The sequence below is a fragment of the Callospermophilus lateralis genome, chromosome 6 (assembly GCF_048772815.1).
Source record: "Callospermophilus lateralis isolate mCalLat2 chromosome 6, mCalLat2.hap1, whole genome shotgun sequence".
NCBI lineage: Eukaryota > Metazoa > Chordata > Mammalia > Rodentia > Sciuridae > Callospermophilus > Callospermophilus lateralis.
This window is the reverse complement of record NC_135310.1, coordinates 154,096,087-154,121,261: the sequence shown is the minus strand read 5'-3', so window position 1 is coordinate 154,121,261 and position 25,175 is coordinate 154,096,087. Positions and strand designations below refer to the sequence as shown.

The window sequence follows — 25,175 nt, the reverse complement described above, 5'->3', positions numbered from 1 at the left end:
CACTGGTCTCCAGGTACCGCAGTGCCTCGGTATCCTGGGTTGGTTCCTGGAGTACCCTTCCCCTGCCAGATACCACAATCTACAGATGTTCAAGTCCCATATGTTAAAATAGCAGAGCGTTTGCAAAGATCCTAGGCACATCTTCCCATCCCCAGATTACATCATAAAACATCTCCAGGTTGCTCATAATGCTTGATACTATGAAATGCTACGTAACTAACTGATATACTGTATTAATTGGAAAATGATGAAAAGGAAAACAGGTCTCCACACATTCAATACAGACACAATTTTTTAAAAATATTTTTTCAATCCAGGGCTGGTTGAATCTGCAGAGGTAGAACCCAGAGATAGAGAGGACCAAGAAGAAAATCTATTTCTTTTTTCTGGGTTACAGATACTTTGAAGAAGCACAGCAACTTGCACAGAGTTGAGGCTCTAGAAACACCTGGTGGGAGGTTTCTGAACTTGTGCGACTTGGGAGGTATTTTGTAAAGCCCAAGTCCAATATCCCCAGGTTTACCCTACTTTCCTATTACATAAAGCTCCTCCTCTTACCCACACTCGCGATCCACTCGCCCACTCGCCCACTGCCCCACGCCCGCCTTCTTTCCACTGAGAGGAGAACTCTGTCTGCCCCTAGCAAGCCTAACCCTGCATCCTGCACCCAGCTCCACTCCTCTGCATCTTAAGGACCTGGCTCCTGCAGCTTTCCTCCCTCCTGTACCAACCCTCTCTGCTGGATCAGCGATTCTCTAAACAACAAAACACCCCTTCAAAGAGCTATCCACTGGCCCTTCTCATCTCGTAACATGTTAAGCCTTCTCCAAGCAGGTTCTCCCCCACCTCCTACCTCCAAAACCTCCAGTGCCATTGACACCACTCCTTCATCCACACTGTGTTCCCCGACAAGCTCAGCGTTCTGGCTATCAACCTGACCTCTCCACTTCCCCTCCACCCTCTCTCTCTACTAGGGAAAGCTTGGGACAGGCCTACCTTCAAAATATACTCCAAAGTGGGGGCTGGGGTGGCTCAGTGGTAGAGTGCTTGCCTAGCATGTGTGAGGCACTGGGTTTGATTCTCAGCACCGCATATAAATAAATAAAGGTCCATTGGCAACTAAAAATACTTTATAAATAAATTTATGTACACACACACACACACACACACACACACACATTTATATATTCCAAAGTGGACAATGTTCAGTGCCTCCTCTTGTGAGGAGCCGAGCTGTTCCCCTCTAGGGGCCTTTGCATTTACTCTGCATCTGCCTGAGAGGTAACTCCCACGGGTGGTCATGTGGCTTATGCTCTTCAAATCAAGTCTCCACTCAGGTATCACCTCCTCAGAGAGGTGTCCCATAAAAATCCTATCTGAAATATCCTATCCACCCATCTCTTTCCCCTGACCTTTCTTTATTTATATAAGTGCTACATATAATTTATTATCTAGCCCCCACCCATGCACATCAGAATCCTTTAGGGCAAGTAATATTGTGTTGCTAATCACTGTTTCCACCTCATCCGGGACAGGGCTTCTTAGCAGCAGCAGCACTGGCAGAGAATTCTTAGTGGCGGAGGACGTCCTTGTATTAGATGCTCGGCAGCACCCCTGACCTCGATCCACCAGATGCCTGCAGCATTCCACTCCCCAGCATAACAAGCAAAAATGTCTGCAGATGTCACTAAATGCCCTGCAGAAGACAAATGCAGCCCTAGCTGAGAACCTCTGACTTAGCCAGATGCCTCGGACACTATTTCCTGAATAAATGATGAAGCACTATAAGAGAAGTGTAAGAAATAGGATCATAGAGCAATTCCCTGTGGGAACCAAAGGTAACAGCAGCTTGTACATCAAGGTTCCACGTTGTTTAGTCCTGCAGACAGATGTTTCTGGAAAACAGAGGCATCACCCAGGGAGAGAGGGGCCACTCTTGGAGAAGAGCCTCCCCAAAGGAACAGGAACCCGGGACACTCCACACCTATATTCCATAGAAAAGGGTTCTGGGCATGGCAAGGTACCTGTCCTTCAGATACCCGATAGCTCATCTGGAAGCAAAAGTCAACAGAAAGTAAAAGAGCTGTTTTTCCTTTAAATTTTTATTTTAATTCCAACATGCCATTAAGAGCATATTTGCTTGATATATACTTAATCATCCCTCTGCATACTGAGCTGTTGGTTCCAGGACCTCTGCAGATAACAAAACTGTGCTCAAGTCCCCTATATAAAATGGCACCCTATGAATTCCCTGCCACATGCTTTAAGTTATCTCCAGATTACTTATAACCCCTAACACAAAGCAAATGCTATGTAAGTTGTCGTTACACTGTGTCATTTAGGAAATAATGATAAGAAGACAAGTCTGTATGGGATAAGCCTCTTAGAAAATATTTTCAATCCACAGTAGGTTGGATCCCTGGGTCATGGAGTGCATGCATGCAGAGGGCCTACATCATCTCCTGCAGCAGAGCATATGCAAGCGTGAGGCCCAGAGGCCAGATTAGTGACAAAGAAAAAAGTGTGGCTTTGGCAGCCCTGGCCTCTGGCTGGACTGCCGGGGACTTAAGCCAAAAAGGAGCAAACTGACAGATACCAGGTGGTGGTCAAACCACTGTCACCGAGGAAGACCTGCAGCTTCCTCCTCTCTCCTGACCAATGACCTGACAGGGATGTGACATTGAGAGAGCCCAGGGGAGGAGAAGTTCTTTACTATTCGGCCATTCAATTCCACCTTCTGGCTTTTAGCCTAGGAAACACGATGATTATGTAAACCAAATGCACAATGATCCCAACAGCTGAAGATTTAGCCTCTTCCTCCTTCTAATTTTTAACCCAAAGTTAGAAGGAAGTGAACTGATACATATTCAATTAATTTCTTCTGCATCTGCAGTGGTGAAAGCATCATGGAGCTTTGAGAGGGGGAGAAATTTTAAAAAACCCAGAAAATGAGAATCCAGATACCTGAAAAGCAGCTCCCCCAAACAGTGACCCTTGAAATTTTAATGTGAACCATGATTTAGAAGTGATTAACTGTGGCATAATTATATCAGAGACAGACAAATTCACAGACTTGAACTGCAGTTTGCTTATAGAACGGAGAATTGATTACTGAGGTAAAGACCCAGGGCTATTTGATCTTAAGACTGTGCTTATTCATGTAAATTATGCAAAAGGCTGGAGATGCTATTTAAGACTGTTTTCTACTTCTGTGTTCTGACAATTATCAGGAAACAGAAACATGCTGGGAGATTAAAACTGTCAGGGGACTAACAACCATGTCTGACCCAAATGATTGTTTTCAATTTTCAAAAACTGAAATCCAAGACCCTTGGTTTTCCCAGCTGGCACAAATAACTTTAGACACATGCAATATGCTTTTATTTTTATTCTGTTGTCTATTCTCTCAACTAACAAATGAGGTTTTCCTGCCATCCTCCACCATCATGAGTCTTGCCAAAAAAGACAACACATGAATTTTTATTATTGTGGAAAACACCATACACCCAAGCTAATTTAATTATCAGTTGAAATCAATCAAACTGCTTTAACTTTTATGACCCACTGCATTTTTAATTATGCCAAAGTTAATTTGCTTTCTGTTATCTCAAAGAACAAAGGTCTTCTGTAGATAGTTAAAATGCAATTAAACTAAACTGATCAAAATTAACATCTGCTATAGTAAATATATTCCAATAGTGGTGACCATCATCAGAGGTCTCAAGATAGTTGCTCTCAAGATATTTGAAAAGAACCACAGATTTTCAAACTTGGAAACAATTTTTTTAAATATTTATTCTTTTGTTGTAGTTGGACAAAATACCTTTATTTTATTCACTTATTTTTATGTGGTGCTGAGGATCGAACCCAGGGCCTCATATGAACTAGGTGAGTGCTCTACCACTGAGCCACAACCCCAGCCGTCCCCCTCCAAACAAACTTTAATGTTATCTAGTCTACCACCGTTGTAGTAAGACCTTCAGAAATTAGGCATTTGTATAACTCAGGTTTAGTGAGTGAGCATATGATCAGATAGTGCTTTTTTTCACTCCTAGAATACCAGTCTATGCAAAAAAAAAAAAAAAAAAAAAAAAATCCCATTATTAAATAAGCTTTAACTTCTATCACTATAGGAACTTTTTCTTTTAAAGTGACCATGTTAGATGCCTATCTCAGCAAGTCATGACACCCTTGCATGTGGTTAGAGATGGTGGGATTCATGCTTAGAGAGAGGTTAACTCGCCTTAAAGAAAACTGGTAAGACAGGTGATTTATGGAATCGTTACTCATTGTCAAGTTTCCTCACAACCCTAGAATTCAGGGCACTGAGGATAAAAATATACTAAAAAAGATAACAGAAGGAGTGACATTATTGTGCTATATGCTCAGTCCAAGGTGTAGCCTGGATTCTGGAAAATGCTTTCTTAGTTCAGTGTGAAAAACTGGGAAAGATATCTGGTAGCAATAGTCATGAAAAAGTTATGGTTTGTCTATGAGGTATATGCCCCCAGAAAAGCTCATGCTAGGCAATGGGACAATGTTAGAGGTGAAATAATTAGATCATGATAGCTATGACTTAATCACTGGATTAATCCATTTGATGGGTTAATAATTTCAATGGATTACTGTGTGGTAACTGTAGGCAGGAGAGACATGGTTGCAGGAAGTAGGTCAGTGGAGACGTGCCCTTGGGATTATCTTTTGTCCCTGCTTTCGCCCGCAATTGCCATGAGCTGACAGCTTTCCTGTGTCACACCCTTCCACAATGTCCTGCTTCACCTCAGCCAAGCAATGGAGTCGGCCTACCATGGACTGAACCTCCGAAACCATGATCCCCAAATAACCTTGTCCTCTTCTAAGTTGTTCTTGTCATGTATTTTGGTCATGCCAATAAAAAGTTGACTAACACAAATAATAAAAAATAATAACAACTAATGGCAATAATAATTGATTGCATCCTGTGACAGACCAATTTATTTTCTTCAACAACCCTAGGATAGTTCCATATTATCCCCAATATTAGAAGATAGAAATCCACACAGGGAGCAGCAAACTCAACACATGCATCTCCTTCAAGTCATGTTTAAAAACTGCACCCTACCTGCTGGGAGTGTCTGTCTGGAAAATGCCTTCCTTTTCAAAAGGAAGCTGAAATACTGAGAGGGTGCCGTTTAGATTTAAAACCAATCAACAAGAAAGAACCAGCTGAGACACCCGAAGCTGAGGAGAAAGTTATTATTTGAAAGCACAGAGCCGTATAGGAAGGAAGCTCTGTACTGAGTCACCCATTTACCACAAAAGACCAGAAGTGTGGGATCAACACACACACACACACACACACACACACACACACACACACATATAGCCGCTAGGAATGGGCTTGTGAATACAGACTATGAAAAGGAAGGTGACTAATGAGAGATGGGAGGTGTGAGCAAATAAAACTGGCAGATGATAAAGTCATTAAGTTTCACAGTCTTAAAAAGAGGAAAAACACTAAAAAGGAACCAAAAAACTGCTTAGGGAGTTCTGATGAGATAAACCCTAGTGATCAGATACAAAAAAAAAAGGAGGAAGATTTCACCAAAGATAAATACAAAAGGGTGGATGGAACTGGAAAAGCAACATCATAAATAGGAAAACTCAAAATGAAGGCTTGCAGAGAATGCATTGAACAAGAAAGATGGTTTTCTAAAAAGATGGACCCATAGCTTCCAGAAGCTTCTGGAACTGTGCCAGGCACAGGACAGAGAGTACACAAATAAGCACCAATTGAATGCATGAGTGCATATGGTGGGATTAATAAATAACAACAGGAAAACACATTCCTGTTTTGCTTCATTTTTTTATGAAGGAGAACAATACGGCTCTCCATCCTGTTTACAGTGCTCACTGTATGGGAGTACAACAGATATCCAAGGACAGACACCTTGACTTATTGAGTAACTAAAGCACCTTGTAGTTACATAAAGCTAAACAAGGTTCTCCAAAATAAGAGACTGCATATGAACTATATATGGATAATCTTTTTTTAAAAATTGGTACTGGGAATTGAACCCACTGTGTCTTGTGCCTGCTAGGCAAGCACTCTATCACCCAAGCTTTTTAAAATTTTATTTTGAGACAGGGTCTCACCAAGTTGCCCAGACTGGCCTCCTGTGATCCTCCTCTTGTGATCCTCCTGCCTTAGTCTCCCAGGTAGCTGGGATTATAGGTGTTTGCCAGCATGTTCAGCTTAGAGATTAATAATCTTCACCCAATTTGCTGAGGGCTGGGGGGGAAACTACTTTTAAAAAGCACATTCTATAAACAAGAGAAAAACACAATTCTAACGTTAATCAATAGGCATGTGCTTTGAGAACCAAAGAAAACAGTGATGGTTAACACATGCAGAAATTACCATCCTCTGTCCTCTGTTAATATTGAAAGACTGACACAGAAAGGGAAGCGGTAGCCAACGGAAAACCTGCAGTTGAATGGAAAATGAAGAGAACAACCAACTAACGTCAATGGGTGTTTCTCTGTTTTATGTAAGCAGTGGTGGAATTTTTCCTGAAAAAGTTCTTCTTTTCCTATTCAGTATACTTTTTCTCCATGGAGACTTACATAAAGACAAAGACATAAAAGTCAAGCTGATCAAACACGTAACAGAACAGAGAAAAATATACACATGGGACAACAAACCAATAATGAGAAAAGAACTTTGTAGGCAACAGGAGTTCAACAAAACTAAGAGTAATTTTTATAACTAAGAAATAGGACTTCATTTAATCTGATTTTACATTTTTCCAGAGTAATAATTTCTATAATTCTGCCTCACACAGCCAATGAAATCTGAGATTTGAGAACCAAAGAAAATACTGATTAATCATCAACTGCAAATTTAATGCATCCCAAGATGCCCTTAGAAACAATTCCATGATATCTTCATGAAATAGACCATAAGGTTACCCAGCTGATAAAGGGTTTGATTTTATATCCTGCTACTTTGTTGAATTCATTTATTAGTTCTGGAAGTCTTCTGGTGGAATTTTTTTGAGCTTCTAAATATAGAATCATGTCAATAGTAATAGTTTGAGTTCTTCTTTTCCTATACATATCCCTTTAATTTCTTTCATCTGTCTGATTGCTCTGACTAGAATTTCAAGGACCATGTTAAATAGAAATGGTGAAAGACGGCATCCCTGTTTTGTTCCGGTTTTTGGAGGGAATGTTTCCAATTTTTCTCCATTTAGAATGATGTTGGCCTTGGACTTAGCATTGATAGCTTTTACATTGTTGACATATGATCCTACTATTCCTAGTTTTTTTAGTGTTTTGAACATGAAGAGGTGCTGTATTTTATCAAATGATTTTTCAGCATTTATTAAGATAATCATATGATTCTTGTATTTAAGTCTATTCATGTGATATATTACATTAATTGATTTCCTTATGTTGAACCAACCTTGTATCCCTGGGATGAACCCCACTTGATCATGGTGCACTATCTTTTTTAATATGTTTTTATATGTGACTGGCCTGGATTTTATTGAGAATTTTTGCATCTATGTCCATCAGGTATATTGGTCTGAAGTTTTCGTTCTTTGATGTGTCTTTGTCTGGTTTTGGTATCAGGGTGATGCTCGCCTCATAGAATGAGTTTGGAAGGGTTCTCTCCTTTTCTACTTCATGGAATAATTTGGTGTAAAATTATTGGTGTTAAATGAATTCAGCAAAGTATCAGGATATAAAATCAATATCCATAAATCAAATGCATTTCTATACATAAGTGATGAATTCACTGAAAAAAAATTAGGAAAATTTCCCCATTCAAAATAGCCTCAAAAAAATATAAAGTACTTGGGAATCAACTAACAAAAGAGGTGAAAGACCTCTACAATAAAAACTACAGAACATTACAGAAGGAAACTGAAGAAGACCTTAGAAGATGGAAAGATCTCCCATGCTCTTGGAATAGACAGACTTAATATTGTCAAAATGGCCATGTTAACAAGAATTTTATACAGATTTAATGCAATTCCTATTAAAATCTCAATGACACTCTTTATAGAACTAGAAAAAACAACCACAAAATTCATTTGGAAAAATAAGAGAACCAGAATAGCCAAAGCAATCCTTGGCAAGAAAAGTGAAGCAGGAGGCATCACAATACCAGACCTTAAACTATACTATAGAGCAATAGTAACAAAAACAGCATGATATTGAAAGCAAAATAGACATGTAGTCCATGGTACAGACTAGAGGTCACAGAGACAAACCCACATAAATATAGTTATCTCATACTAGACAAAGGCGCCAAAAACATACATTGGAGAAAGGATAGCTTTTTCAACAAATAGAGCTGGGAAAACTGGAAATTCATATGTAGCAAAATGAAATTAAACCTCTATCTCTCACCATGCACAAAACTCAACTCAAAGTGGATCAAGGACCTAGGAATTAAATCAAAGGTCCTGCACCAAATAGAAGAAAAAGTAGGCCCAAATCTTCTGTATGTTGGATTAGGCCTCAACTTCTTTAACAAGACTCCTAAAGTGCAAGAAATAAAATTAAGAATCAATAAATGAAATGGATTCAAATTAAAAAGCTTTTTCTCAGCAAAAGAAACAAGCATTGAGGTGAAGAGAGAGCCTACAGTATGGGAGCAAATTTTTACCACACATACATCAGATAGAGCACTAATCTCTAGGATATATAAAGAACTCAAAAAGCTTAACACCCTAAAAAAAAAAAAATCAATAAATGGGCTAAGGAACTGAACAGACACTTCTCAGAAGAAAATATATAAGCAATCAACAAATACATGAAAAAGTGTTCAATATATTTAGTAATTAGAGAAATGCAAATCAAAACTACTCTAAGATGTCATCTCACTCCAGTCACAATGATAGCTATCAAGAATACAAGCAATAATAAATGTTGGAGAGGATGTGGGAAAAAGAGTATACTCATATGTTGCTGGTGGAACTGCAAATTGGTGCAAACACTTTGGAAAGCAGTATGGAGATTCCTTGGAAACTTGGAATGAAACCACCATTTGAACCAGCTATCCCACTCCTTGATCCATACTCAAAAGTCTTAAAATTAGCATACTATAGAGACATAGCCACACCAATGTTTATAGCAGCTGAACTCACAATAGCTAAATTGTGGAACCAATCTAGATGCCCATCAATAGAGGAATCAATAAAGAAACTATGGTATATATACACAATGTAATATTACTCACCATTAAAAGAGAATAAAATTATGACAATTGCAGGTAGATGGATAGAGTTGGAGAATATTAGGCTAAGCAAAGTAAGCAAATCCCAAAAAACTAAAGGCTGAATGTTTTCTCTGATTAGTGGATGCTGATCTATGATGGGGGCGGGAGGCAAGGGAAGAATGGAGGAACTTTGGATTGGGCAAAGGGTAGGGTGGGGAGGGGTTATGAGGGTAGGAAAGATGGTGGAATGAGATGGACATCATTACCCAGGTACATATATGATTGCACAAATAGTGCATCTCTACACTGTGTACAACCAGAGAATTGAAATGTTGTGCTCCATTTGTGTAGGATGAATTGAAATGCATTTTGTTGTCATGTACAACTAAGGAGAACAAATAAAAATAAATAAATAAAATGCAATACTTCAAAAAAAGGGGAGGGGGGTTGAATTGGAGATTGACAGGAAATCTATTAGGTAAAAGGTATATAATTTAGATAAAGATTATCCCATCAAGTGAATTTCATATGTAGCAGTTCATTATATTAAACGTATTCTTACTTGGAATGCCTATTTTCCAATAGAAATTATTTGTATTGGGTGATAATGAATTATTACATGATTACAAAATGACTTCTAAAATCATCTAAGAGTATAATGTTTCTGGGTCTCAATTTCCTTTTATTATAAAATGAAGTGTTGAATCAAATTTTCCATACTTTAATACATTAAAATACCACACTTATATTAAACTTATATTTGTATGGTTTTACAGTTTGATAGTTCCTCAAAAACTAAACACAGAATTACCATATAATTTAACATATCATTTCTAGGTAATACCCAAAAGATTTGAAAATAGGAACTAGAGCAGATACTTATCCACAATGTTTATAATAGTATGATTCACAATAGCCAAAGGTAGAAATAACTCCATTATCTATCAATGAATAAATGGATAAACAAAATGTGGTATAAACATACAAAAAAATATTAATTCAGCCATAGACAGATGGGACAGCTTCGTCCATTAAACCTATAATTCATTCTTGCTCAGATTTCATGTGCAACAACGTTCTGTTTCCTGGCTTCCCAATGACTCTTTAGAGTAAAAATGTATCTATCATGCTGGCTGAACTTCAAACAATCTAGTTTAAGATATTTTTTGTAAATTCAGCTTTAATGAATCAGCTATATGAGTTACGTGATCTACCCACCAGAGATCAGGAAACCAGATGAGGAAACTAAGGTGTAGAAGTAATTTTAAGTACCCTCCCCGTAAGCAGAGAAGCTGAGGAGCAGCGAAGCCTGCAACTGTATTCAGGTCTTAGCCAGTATTTTTTAAAATCAATCAAAACTTTACACTCTTCAGTGAGAACAAACCACAGAAAGTTTTAATTCCAGGTATTCTTAGAGTTTGTCTAATTATATAAAAAAGGCATCTGAGCTAATAAATAAGTTCCCTTCATATATAAACAATCAGGAATAAGGCCTGCTTGTGGACTGCTGAGGCAGTGGGTGGTCGTGGGAGAGGAGAGCGACTGCTACAAACAGACCACACCAGGTCCCAGAGACAACTGAGAAGCTGCAAAGTCCCGTCTCACCACGAAGGAGCAGCTGGAAAATCCAGCCCAACTCTAGCCCTTCTGCAGGTAGGAGCCCTCACATCATGGAGAGGTAGGACAGGTAAGGCTCGCTGCCCAAGGAATTTTCAGGAAGAAGGCTTATTGACTGCAGGGTCCAGAGGGGTTATTGCCTAAAAGTTCTCCGGACCACAAGTCTGGAAATTCTTTGAACTTTATACCTAGTAGGAGGAGGGGTTTGAAGGTTTACATGACAAGTGCTTTTTGTTTCATTTTTTAGACTACACAGAAGATATAGATAGATAGATAGATAGATAGATAGATAGATAGAGATAGAGATATAGATAAATAATTTTCTTTTTTTTGCAAACCTGGCATTTACAAAAAAGAGGAAGCTATAAACCTATTATGCTTTAGATGTGTTGTCCCCTGAAAGCTCACGTGTGAGCCCATGCAAAAAGGTTTGGAAGAGAAGTGATTGGATTATAGCCTTGACCTAATCAGTGAATCAATCCCTGATGGGGCTCAGTGGTAACTGTGGGCAGGTGGGTGTGGCTGGAGGAAGTGGTTCGCTGGCAGAGTGGCTGTGGGGTGTATAGTTTGTACCTGGAGGGTCTCTCTCTGCTTTCTGCTCATGATATGTGCTGCTTCCCTCCACCACATTATTCTGCCATGATGTTTTGCCTCTCACCTCAAGCCCTGAAGAATGGAGCCAGCCTTCTATGGACTCAGACCTCTGAAACCATGAGCCCCTAAATAAACCTTTCCTCCTTACAATTGTTCTGGGTGGGTTCTTTATCCATAGCAGCAAAAAAGCTGACTAAAACAAAAACAAACCACAATGCTCTCTGCAGAAGTTTTTGCTGATATCCTTCTGACAGGAAGAGAAGATCAATTGTGTGGGGGGTGGAGGCTGGAGAAGCTTATATGTCACAAATACGATAGGGCGTCTCTGGTAGGGGTACCTGGTCTGCTTCAGTGGCACCTACCACCCCCCACAGTCATCCACAGAACAAGCAAGTGGGAGAGTAGTAGGGCACACATTTGAGGCCCTTATGATCCTCAACTGTCACACCCAAAAAGTAAGCATCTGGGGTAAAAATGCTCAATCTGATCAGCAGGTGTGGGGGTATTTACAAGAGCAGTACAAACTACACCCAATGGTAATTGCTCCGGGGAGCTCAGAATCCACATAGACCGATGGGACAGCTTCGTCCCTTAAACCTACAATTCATTCTTGTTCTGATTTCATGTGCAGCAACATTCTGTTTCTGGCTTCCCACTGACTCTTTACAGTAACAATGTACCTGCCATGCTGGCTGAACTTCAAACAATCTAGTTTAAGATATTTTTTTGTAAATTCAGCTTTAATGTATCAGCTATATGAGTTAAGTGAGCCACCCACCAGAGATAAATATGTTATTAGTTTGCTATAAATAAATAAATAAATAAATAACCCAGTGTTCTCAGTCCCTAAGACCAAGCCAGATCTTGGTCCAAGGCAGTGAATGCCATCTTCCCAGAATCCCCTGCAAGTCTTCCTTCAATAGCCCTCTTCACACTCTGTCTGGTTTTCTTTCTCTTCCTCCTGCAAGAATTATCTTCCACGTATAAATATACCATAATGAATTCCACCTTTATACATATCTGTAAAGCACCAATTAAAAATAAATAAATAAAGGAGTCGAAGGAAGACCAGCAGAATAGAAGAAAGGGAATAGGAGGAGGGAGGAGGGGGAAAGTGAAGTGGAATGAATTCCATGCATGGATGACTCTGTCCAAATGAACCCAACTATTGCATAGAACTATAATGCACTAATAAAGCATAAAGAGAATTACCTGCAAGATAGTTACAAAAATTGAATAAGATAAAGGTAATTGTGTTGACCAAACCTATTGCAAATGACAGATACATGTACATTTTCCTCCTACCCTCATCTCTAGATTTTATTAATACTGATTAAAAAGTTAGAATCAGAAAACTTTATATTGATACTAGATTACAGAAATTTTTTAATATACTCTGTGAAACCATACCAGTCATGTGAGTGCTGAGAGAAACAATTTTTCTCCAAATTCTCAGATACTAAAAAGTAGACCCTTTAGTTCAGGACTATTTTAGGGTGTAGCAAAGGGAATGGGCTCCTCAGAAATACCTATCAGAGGCCAAAAGGAGCAAAAATAGAACTTGTACCAATAAAATGAGGCCATATAAGTAAAAAACAACAACAAAAAAAAAAAAAAAAAAAAAAACTCTGTATAAATTACCCCAGGCCCAAATATATAAAAGAAAATTATTCCAATATTGTAAATTGCATTAGGAAGACACAAACAAACTCTCTTAGTTCACTATGATTACAAAAGCAGTAGCCAAAGAATAACCAATGACTATTATAAGGAGCGATAAAAATGTTTGGGCTGGCTGGGCGTGGTGGTACACATCTGGATTTCAGCAGCTCAGGAGGCTAAGGCAGGAGGATTGAAAATTCAAGATCAGCCTCAACAATTTAGTGAGGCCCTAAGCAACTTCTGAGACCCTGCCTCAAAATAAAATATACAAACGGGCTGGAAATGTAGCTCCAAGGTTAAGCCCCCCCCACCCGCCATCCCCCCCCCCCCCCCCCCCCCGCCACCCCCGCCCCATTCAATCCTTGGTACCAAAAAAAAAAAAAAAAAGGGTCTGGGCTGACTAGTGTTCTGAAGTGATCTCTGAGAGCAGGAAACTGGTGATACAATCCATCTTGAGAGTTGCTTCACTTGTGTTACCACTGTTATGAAATGATTCAACTTTTGCAACACCTTTCTCACATGAGCCAAATTGAAAATACAAAACAACCAATATACGGAAAGTTCTATTTTCTGCTTGTCTGCATTTGCTCTCCCCTGACTGTGGCTGAGAGTTGAGATTTTATGTTGCAATGACAGTTTTCCCCTTTTGGAGCCCTTGGCAGCTTTAATCTTGCACAGTGGAGGGCGTTAAAAAAAACCGACACAATGGAAAGCTACATTCCCCATCAGGATAAGGAGAAGAATGCATACCTCGTTCAAATTTTAACCTCTGATAAAGCTGAAACTGATCCACAGGTACCAAACAGGCAATCTGAAAACAGAGATATGGGAGAGGTGAGATTGAATCACTGCAGGCCCTGGAGTTAGCAGCCATTATGATTTCTCTTCCTGGCTTTGCCTACGATTTTCTCCCTGAACCAGTGTCTGCAAACTTGTTTTTCTCGACACTGTTCCCGAAGAAACACCTGCAGCAACTCTCAAATAGTCTCCTAGCACAGCGAGGACACACTGTCAAGGTTTCAATTATGAAACGAACTAGCAGCACAACTAAGAGCAGACAACCAAAATTTATTTGGACTTGCCAAATTATTTGTCTATATATATGAATGATGCTGCTTTCTTTCTACATTCAGTTAAAAAAATTCAAAAACATTGTAGTTTTAGACCAGTGGTGCTGAGGAGGCGGGAGGGGAAGGGGAAGGTACTGGGGAAGGAAATGGATCCAACTTTGGTATGTACATATATGAATACGTCACAGTGAATCCCCACCATTATGTAGAACCATAATGGACCTTTTTTTTTTTTTTTTAAATACTAGCTTTGTATCCTTAAAAGCTAAGGTCAGGTAGACAGTGCCTCAGGAATTATAAAAACAGCATTTGTCACCTAGGAAACAGTATCTTCCAAACAACAACAAAAAATTATTCCTGACAAAAATCACTCATGGAGCCCTTAGTCACCACACACTGACATCTCAGACCCTGGAGACAAAGAAATGCCTAAGGCACTGCTTCTGGCTAGATGTCTATTTCCATTTCAGATGTACAGTGAACCAAGGTTTACCAGTGAACAATGATTCATACCTAACCAAGTGACATTTCAGATTAATTATTTTAAATTGTATTTCAAAGGCCTATGCAGGAAAAGCTAACCACTCTTAGAGTGGCATTCTAAAAATATTAATTCCATTGACGTCAAGATACAAGTATACTAACGTTTCTTAAAAGATTTATAGCTGAGAAAATAAAAGAATTTGCTATTAGCCTTCCAGACATCAGCAATACAGGACAGTCTTGACGATTCCTCTAAATTATACACAAATATATACATACACATACACATGCACATATACACACATACATGCCATGTATGCACACACATTTTTATAAGTGTTTTTGATATAAAATGTATCTGGATGGAAATTCTTGCAACTAACTAAAGGAAATCAGCGTTGAGAAAATCAGAATAAGATAATGCAGCCAAAATTACATCTAAAAACATATAATACATTTAGAAATGCATTAGAAATCTAATTATTCCCCTCACAAAAATAATTTCAATTTGTTTATTTTGCAAATGAACAAACTAAGTTTTTAATTAAAACATGTGAAGAACCACAACTCAGTTCTATCTCCACGATTCCAAGTGAAGTAGGGTAAAACAAATTTAATTAATTATGAACATTTTTTTTCTAATTTTTCTTTCTCCAACTGGGGACAAAGTATGGTATATTCCCATTTGGTACCTTAAACAAACACTCCTTAGTAATCCTTGTCAAAATGTTAGGGTGAAGAGGGGAGGGGATGGGGGAGGGGGGATAGTAGAGGATAGGAAAGGCAGCAGAATACAACTGACACCAGAATGGCAATATGTAAATCAATGGTTGTGCAACTGATGTGATTCTGCAATCTGTATATGGGGTAAAAATGGGAGTTCATATCCCACTTGAATCAAAGTATGAAATATAATATATCAAGAACTATGTAATGTTTTGAACAACCTACAATAAAAATTAATTAAAAAAAAAATGTTAGGGTGAATTTTATGTTATATCTATTTTGCCACAGTTCTTTTTAATTAAAAAGTATGATTAGACTTTCATTATGTGGAAAACCACCTTTGTTCATTTGTTATAATACTACCCAAAAATCCTTCCTGGAAGATGAAAGTTCTCAAATAAAACTTGGAATTGGAGACAGAAGGTGCAGCAAGTGAAATGGCTGGAGACACTAAAGAATTGGAGTCACTTTCTGACTTTGTCATTGATCCTTGTATAAAGAACCAATTGCTACTGACTTTAACTTTTGTACCAAGTTGTTTTGAGGACGATATCATCTGGGTCCAAGAGACCTCTGTCACTTTCCATAATCAACAAGCCTCAGCTATTTGAAGCCACTGATTCTATGGACAGTCCTATTCCCCACCCACCTCCATCTAAAGTAGTTTGTGAACTGGTAAAGAACTTCCTTAAGTCCTTTAGACTCAACCCCTAAAAATTTTCATTTCTCAATGATGAGCAACTTAGACAGTAGTTGGGTCAAATGCAGTTTATGAGAGACAGGCAAATTGAAGATATTTTATATGGTTTGACTGTGAGGTGTCCCCCAAAGGCTCACTTGTGAGACAATGCAAGAAGGTTTAGAGGAGAGAGCATTGGTCTATGACAGTCTTAACCCTATTAGTGAATTGATCCCCTCATGGGACTAACTGAGTGGTAGCTGAAGGCGGGTGAGATGTGGCTGGAGGAGGTGGGCCATTGGGGGTGTGCCTTTGGGGTACATATTTTGTATCTGGCAAGTGGTGACCTTGCTGTGCTTCCTGATCATCACATGAGCCGCTTCCCTCTGCTCCACTGTTCCGCCATGATGTTCTGCTGTACCTCGAGCCCCGAGGAATGGAGCCAGCTCTCTATGGACTGAGACCTCTGAAACCATAAGCCTTCAAATAAACTTTTCCTCCTCTACAATTGTTCTTGTTGGATTAGTCACAGCAGTGAAAAAGCTAACTAAAAAAATGTTTTAGACACAAATGAAATGCCAATGAGAAAAACAACAGAAATTAATGCAGTAAAAAAATCACCAACAGTAGGAATGGATGTTTACAAACATAAATTTCATCAGAGTACATATTACTGCCAATGGGAAAGTCATACATCTCTAATTTTTTGGCCTCTTCCTCTACTTTGAATCTCCTTTATTATTTCCTAACTCAAAGGTTCATATGGAATAAAACCTTAATAAGGTAAATCAAATTTTCCATTACAATCTGTGATCATGAAAAGTTATTTCTACCATGGCTGACTATTTCATCCTTTGGGAATAATGGTAATGCCCAGAACACACCCTTCTCTCTGTTGTGTAAACTTGCATCTTCTCCATATGCTAGGTGATGGTCTGCTATGGGCAAAGCACTACATGATGCCTGGCCATGCCAAAGAGACAGAGGTTGTGCTTAAGGAACTGAAATTGCCTATACACAGGATGGAGAAAGAATTTATACCGTGATCTTGTCATCAGTTGGATTTTTCAGATTAGGGCTAATTTTCTAAAATAATTCTATCAGACTTGTGGCTTTAGATAAGGAAAAGCTGGAGCTATTTAAAGATAGCAAATGATGCAAAGTATTGAATTCATAGTTCCACTGCCATCTGAAGCTAAGTCACTATTGTTCAAAGTCTCCATTTCTACAATTATAAGGTTGAAATAACCCTATTAGAATGATATTAGAAGACTCAATCGGGCTGCAGGTAAAGGGTTAGAATCAATTTTTTGAGGGTATTCACAAATACTCTAAAATCATCAGACTAGATAAGACTAGAGAATAATAAATAAGATTACAAAGAAGTGTCTTGTAGGAATGGAGATATAGCTCGATCGGTAGAGTGCTTGGCTTGCACGCAAAAAGGCCCTGAGTTCAATCCCCGGCACCACCAAAAAAAAAAAGTGTCTTATAGTATACCCTTATCCTGTTTCTACCAACAAAGAAAGACCAAGTCATCCAAAATCACACTAGAACATCTTTTTTTTTTTTTTAACTTTTTATTTTAAAATAATTTTAGATTCATAAAAAGTTGCAAAATTTGTAGAGTACCTAAATGTCATTCCAACTTCCCCTAGAGAGCACATCTTATATAACCATACTTACGGAAATAATAAAATTTACATTGATATGTACAATTAAATCATCAGCAGGCCCAGTAACGTCTTTTTTCAGTCCAGGATCCAATCCAGGCTACCACCTTGTACCTAAGTGCAGTATCTCCCTTGCCTTCTGTGACACCTCTTTAGTTTATGAAGACCTGACATGTCCGAAAAGCCCAGTCAGCTATGTGTATGATATTCTTCCATTTGGACTTGTCTGATGCTTTCTCATGATTAAAGGAGTTGTGCATTTTTTACAAGAATGCCAAGTATGATCTTGGAGCCATCAGGAGGCACATGAGGACATGGTTCAGGACTGTGGTGTCAACTTCCTAACTAGGTTGAGGCCAGGTTCCTCCACCCTTTGTAATTCGTAAGTATCCTGTAGGGGGTGTTTTAACTTTAGATCTTTAAGATATAAGGACAGACACGAGATGGAGATAGTTTATTACTTATAGGTCCTGGGTGGTGGGGGACACAAGCATGATGGGAAGATACACACAGAGGACAGGGAGAGAGAGGGAACCACGGGAGAACACCTTCAATGGGGTCAGGGCATTATCAAAACAGGTTTTACATGAAGAATTTTGACTGGTGGGTTTAAAGAAAGCAGGCAGAGACAGGTACAGTGGTGCATGTCTGTAATCCCAGCAACTCAAGAGGCTGAGGCAGGAGAATCATGAGTTCATAGCCAGCCTCAGCAGATTAGCAAGGCACTTAGCAACTCAGTGAGACCCTGTCTCTAAATAAAATACAAAAAGGGCTGGGGATGTGGCTCCGTGGTTAACCTTTGGGTTCCATCCCTGGGACACCCTCCCCCCTCCAACAAAAAGAAAGCAGGCGGAGTTCCAGGCTCTGACTGAGAAGTGGTCACTATGGAGTATCTGCAAGTTCATGTGGGATGCGAGGGTCACTATGGCTACTCAAACAGGCTGCATCTAGCTGTCCCACAAGGAGGTGGTTATCAGGAGGAAGTTATATATAGGAGATTTCTGGAAGGACCACATTGAGGAACTGAGAGGAGATGTAGAGCTAGAATCCTATTGTGTCAGGGTGACTAAGCCCTCTTTCTGGTTGGAGAAAGTCCAACTTGTATTCACAATGGATGCTAAGGCAACATGAAATTATAATAATAATTTACTGCGGGGGGATACTTGATGCAAATTCTGTTTCTCATCACAAGTTTGCCCGCTAATTTTAGTTTCTAGTGGCAATTTATTCTTCCCCCAAAATGTTAATGTGGTATTTGCTTAATGATGATTTTTCAATTTCCATCATTCATTCAATATTTGGTGATTAGAATTCTGCTGTCGGGTTAGATAGGAGCAAAAAGGTCTGGTATGCTACGGCACCAGTTAAAAATAAATTTAACTTATTGGAATGGAATCATCATTTGACCCAGATATCCCACTCCTTGGTTTATACCCAAAGGACTTAAAAACATCATACTACAGGGACACAGCCACATCAATGTTTATAGCAGCACAATTCACAATAGCTAAATTATGGAACCAACCTAGATGCCCCTCAGTATATGAATGGATAGGAAAACTTTGGTATATATACACAATGGAACATTATTCAGCATTAAAAGAGAATAAAATCATGACATTTGCATGATGGATGAAGTTGGAGAATATAATGTAAGTGAAGCAAGCCAATCCCCAAAAACCAAAGACCAAATGTTTTCTTTGATATGAGGATGCAGACTCATAGTGGCAATGGTGGGGGACATAGGAGGAATGGAGGAACTTTAGATAGGGCAAAGGGGAGGGAGGGGAAGGGAGGGGGCAAAGGGGTAGGAATCATCATGGAATGAGTTAGACATCACTACCCTAAGTACATGTATGAAGACACGAATGGTGTGAAAATACCTTGTGTACAATCAGTGACTTGAACAATTGTGCTCTATATGTGTGATATGAGATGAATTGCATTCTGCCATCATGTGGAACAAATTAGAATAAATAATTTAATAATAAATAAAATTTAACTTATCAGTTTTAAAAGATTCTACTTAGGGAAAAGCTGTCTCTTCTCCCTCATTTATTTGCTTGTTCATTTTTAAGTCAATATATGCTTTACTGATACTTATTTTACTCAGTGGATTCTAATCCATTACTAACCAGACCTGTATTTTAGCAGAAGTAGCAAAGAGAAGTATCTTCTGAGCTATCAAGAGACCACTTCCCTCAGATCAACTACTAAAAGGTCCTTAATTTGATTTAAAATTATTTTCTGCTACTCTTTTGAAATTTGTGCTGATATAACTGTTAAACAAATTTATCTCCCTTATCCAAGTGTAGAAAACACTTCACCTCCTCATCATGATCCTAAAAATTCTTCCAAAAAGGAAAAAAAAAAAACTTTATTTATTTATTTATTTATTTATTTATTTATAGAGAGAGAGAAAATTTTTTAATATTTATTTTTTAGTTTTCGGTGGACACAACATCTTTGTTTGTATGTGGTGCTGAGGATCGAACCCAGGCCGCACGCATGCCAGGTGAGCGTGCTACTGCTTGAGCCACATCCCCAGCCACCACCCCCCCCCAAAAAAAAAAAAAAACTTTAATTCAAAAGATAAAATAACTTCAGATTCATTTTAAGAAAACAAGGGCAATACTATCAGAACAGTAACAACAAAAAGCTTCTAACTGCCTGTATTCTTTGTTGGTGGGAGTTTTTGTTTTGTTTTGTTTTGTTTTCCTGGTAAAAATTAACCTGGGGACATTTTATTAAACACCCAGTCTCTACTCAGCTGAGTTTTTGCTTCTTCATTCCACTCAGAGCAAACCATAATCTGTGGAGATGTGTAGGTCTGCACAGGTGTGTGTGTGTGTGTGTGTGTGTGTGTGTGTGTGTGTGTGTGCACGCGCGCATGCGTGTACTGTGACCACCAGACATAGCGCTGACTGGTATCTCTAACAGCCACAACTGGGAAGAAATGAGAAGCAAGGTACACCCTTCTTATTAGTGTTATTAACTACAATCCTAACCTCTGAATGGACACCACCTACTGCAACACACACACACACACACACACACACACACACGAAAAGAAGAGGGAGGGAAAGGGGGACAGATAGTGAAGCCTGCTCTCCTAGGTGCAGTCGAGCTGAAAGCGGTACATGACCCCAGAAGAAGTGTATGTTGCTTTTTAGGGGGGACACCGATTCTCAGTTAAGGGGATGAAATGATTAAAACAGGAGTTAGGGATAGGCTAGGGAAACACTGCTCACCAGAGTGTGTAAAGCCAAGACAGAAGGTAAAAGAAGCCAAGATGTTCCTTAGCTTTGGCCCTTTAAATTATTCTTCTGCTACAGTTGCTTTTAAAAGGTTAAAAACAAAACAAAACAAAAAAACACCGTGTTGAACGCAGACCACGATAAAGGTGCATCTGGAGATGAACTTAACCACTAGCAGTTCATTAAGTCCCGCCAACTTTGGGCAACTCCTGAGTTACTATAACCCACAGAAACACAGGCAGGAGAAACAGGACTTGCCTTAGAGGCCAGCGTCTAACACCCTAGGGCAGAAACTAGGAGCACCTCCTATCTCAACCCAGAAATAAAACTGTTCCTCCTAACATGGAAGAAAAACGGCACATTCACCCGTATAAAACTCACCTAATCCTAGAAATGAGACCCTGATCGGAAAGAGGGTGCCAAGCCCACTGCGGAGGGAAAGAGGTGAGAACTGGAGTCCAGGGCCAGGGATTGGCACAGAGTATCACGTCACCCAGCGTCACCTGTCCCCACCACCTCCTGCTCTCCCCCTCCACTCACCTACGGGACACACTGTGGCTCCACAGGACACACTCAACCTGTCACTGCTAAGTGTTCCTATAGAGTATCTGCCTGTAGTTTTCGAAGAATCTTAGAAACCTTATTCTCCACTTACATGCAGTTTTAAATACATCTCAAAATGGAGTCTTACATACGTTCTCGAAAATATTTAGCTGGGAATCTCAACAAATGTTTGTGAACTCTGGTTTGGCAGATTCCTTTGACTCCTGCCACCTCCAAAGTTGAACTTTTCTTCAGCCGACACGTCTCACGGCACGCCATAAAGGTTATTCTAGACACACTCGATTCCTTCCTATATTCAGATCCTCAAACCACAGTAACAGGAATATTCTCGCTCACCTGGCTCCTCCCCGGCCCCTGCTCCAGCTTCCCACCATGATAACAGGAGGAAGGAGAACCAAAGGCCGCTAGCCAGAGCAGGCCGTGCTGGGGGTCTTGGGGGGACACTTGGATCCTGTAACCCTCGCAGCCTTTTCAGTCACCCCAAATAAATGTGCATTCTAAGAAAAAACTACTTATTTTGCAAATGTAGCTTCCAGTTCCTTAGCTCTCCACTCCTCCCCCTCCTCAGGCCTCCAGAGTGCCACCCTCTAAATCCCTTTCTATAGAAATCCTAAGCCTGTTCTTGGCAAGGGCCGCTGTCTCCACCCTTCCTCCGGTACAGGCGGTGGCGGGAGCAGTAAAAGGCAGGCTGGTTGTTCAGGGCCCAGGACTTGGAGGGGGATCGGTGAGCGAGAAGCTCTTCCTGCCCTCCAGGCCAGCTGCCAGTTGGAAGGAGTTCAACTTCTCAGGCCACAGAACGGTAGGCACCATTCAGACAGGTTAGGTACTCACCACTCGGACTTCACACCGCCTAGGCTCTCCAGCAAGAGAGGGTGTGCTACTTGCATGACACAGTAAGGAAACTGCTCAAATCAGATGCTGCCTTTTTTTAACAGGGCTGATAACTTCAAACAAGAGCTCTGCTTGAAGTACTGCTATCAGAACAGACAATCTGTGTCCTGCCTTCATAATTCCATGTTGGACAAGGTTCTTGGATGAACTACATTGGAAAAGCCCTGCAGAGCAACAGCTGAAAATACCCGATGATGCAATGAAGGAAAGTTTTACTTTTCTCTGGCTCCCAGAGGGTTCACCTCTAGCCACAAGTCGTCCTGAGTCACTATCTCTCAGAAGCTTGCAGGACATGGAGAGGGAAGGCATGGCGAGGAAGCTGCCATTTTCTACTGTTTCCTGCATGAACAGGGTTTGAACTGGACATTAAATGCTTCACTAGCGGGCTTACTCCTGAGAGAGAAATAGGAAGACGCAGAGCCAATTTGGAAGGCAGGCACAGGGATTAAAGCCAACGAGGGTAACTAGATCTGGGTAGGAAAGCGTGCAGAGCAAAGAGCTTCAATTCCTAGTGTCCTTTCAAGGTGGAGAGATGTCACACTTAAGCACCTTTTATAAGACAATGAACAATGAGGAATCATATACCATAATATAAATGGCAGACAAGACAAAGGGAACCCGCTTTAACCAGAAATGTTTTTAACCAGCAAAGTCTATGTGTTGCCTGTATAAAATAAACGTGTTTTTTTTTTTAAGTGGAGGGAAGTAGTAGTCATGGAGACAAAACTCAGTCAACCATCATATGAATGAGTCCCATTGTGATATACTCAAAAATGCATAGGTTAGAGGTATGCTTTATCATAATGACTCATGAGTCTTGAAGTCAAGCAAATTAGAAAGAAGGTAGCACCACCCAGTTCACCTGTGTGGGGCACTTTTTTTTTTTTTTTTTTTTTTAAGAGAGAGAGAGAAGAGAGAGAATTTTTTAATATTTATTTTTCAGTTTCTCGGTGGACACAACATCTTTATTTTATTTTTTTGTGGTGCTGAGGATCGGACCTAGCACCCCACGCATGCCAGGCGAGCGCGCTAACCGCCTGAGCCACATCCCCAGCGCTGTGTGGGGTACTTTTATATGTGTGGTATTTACTTTCAAAGGAGCCCATGTAAGCTAATAAAGCTACCCAGATCTCCACTATTATCCTCTTTTCAATTCTCAATTCACAGTGAAAACATTCCCCATCACCACCACACCAATTTATCACTCTGGGGAAAAAAAAAAAAAAAAGTAGCAAATTGGTAAAGAACATTCGACGATTGTACAGGGATGCTCATTTCTGACCAGGCTCTTAGCAGGACCAGTGAGAATAGAAATGGCTTGCTGATGCCCTGGAGTGTCTTATTACTCATCTAATGAGAAAAACACTTGGAAGAATTTAAAATCAGTTTAGTTGGGAATATGATTTTGTTCTTTTGTTTTTCAAATAATTTTTAAGAGTCATTATGGGTTTGTTTGGTTTTAATGCAGCCTAAAAGCAAAATTGCTTTTAGAGTAAAACTGAATAAACAGAAGTATAAGCAGGAAAGTGTGAGTGAGAATGTACACAGTGGGAAAAGGACACCGAGAACAAAGGGGAAGGGGATTTAAGGAGAAAATATCTATGCAAAGAAAATCAGAAGGGTCGACTGTTCTAGAGAACTGTGGAAAGCACAGCTTGCCTTCACCCACTCATCTGGACACATTAGCCCTGACTCCCAATATCAAAAGTGTCAAAGGTCAGTGCTTAACCATCTGAGGAGAGTCTAGGACATCACTATGCAGCAAAGCCCCCTCTGCAGTGACAAAAGTGTTCAATTCTATTCAATGCTATGCTGTTGCATGAAGCAGCCATGAGCCACAGAGGCTACTGAGCACTTAAACAGTTACTGACTAGCCCAGTTGAAGAACTGAGTTTTTAACTTTGTTTAATTTTAACTAAAGTTGAATAGCCACAGGTGGCTAGGGACTACTGGTTTTGACAGCACAGGCCTATGATTGATCTCATGGGCTTGTTTTGAAACTTCACCAAACTACTCATTAATAGATCTTACACACAGGAATTAGGTAAGTGTGATACCAGATCCAGCTCTTGCTGTGTGCCCCATCTCTCATGTTTCACTTTAACTATCTGATGTTATCTGTTTAGCATCTCTATGCTAATCAGAAGCTCCACCAGGACAGTGCCAGACCTGCCCGTCCTCGCTCCATCCCGGCTTGGCATCCGGCCCACACACGGCACACTCTCCATTAACACTTGTGACCTGTCAGACCCCAGGAGAAGCAAAGCAGAAAGGAAGTTCTGTCCTGCTCGGATTATGCATGGACAGGAGTTCCCAGATACTTGAGTCTCGTTTTAAGGGCAATTCTAAATTACAAAGATCAACAGTGTTCTTGGTAGTTAGCCTAAATTTCCTTCACATTAATTTCCTCCTATTCATTACCCACACAAAAGTAAACACTAGTCCTCATGGAAGGATTTACATGTTCAAAATTAACTTTCTATCAAAACTTTATTATTTCATTATTTTCTTAAAATGAATCACTTCTAAATCATTATGGATTCTTTTTATGCTTCTCTGAAAAATAATTTTAACTCACTTATAGCACTCAGCTAATACAGTTCAGAAGCTAAACACAGAATAATCCCTGTGTTAGGTTAGAAATTGTCTATACCATCTTTCTGACTACTTTGCTTACAAAACAAAGGAGATCTATAAGTAAAAGCACACACATTCATAAAACATGTATATATACATACAGACATCCTT

General features: G+C 39.7%; 1 protein-coding gene across 5 annotated transcripts in view; it reads right to left on the bottom strand.

Annotated features, from left to right (window-relative positions):
• The window catches only part of Rnf144b (ring finger protein 144B), a 160,263-nt gene that overhangs the window by 16,093 nt on the left and 118,995 nt on the right, over positions 1-25,175 (bottom strand). For all 5 annotated transcript variants that reach the window (XM_076859253.1, XM_076859255.1, XM_076859254.1 and 2 more), the window contains one exon: positions 13,835-13,895. In XM_076859253.1, the coding sequence (XP_076715368.1) occupies positions 13,835-13,895 (61 nt within the window). The remainder of the gene's footprint in view (positions 1-13,834; positions 13,896-25,175) is intronic.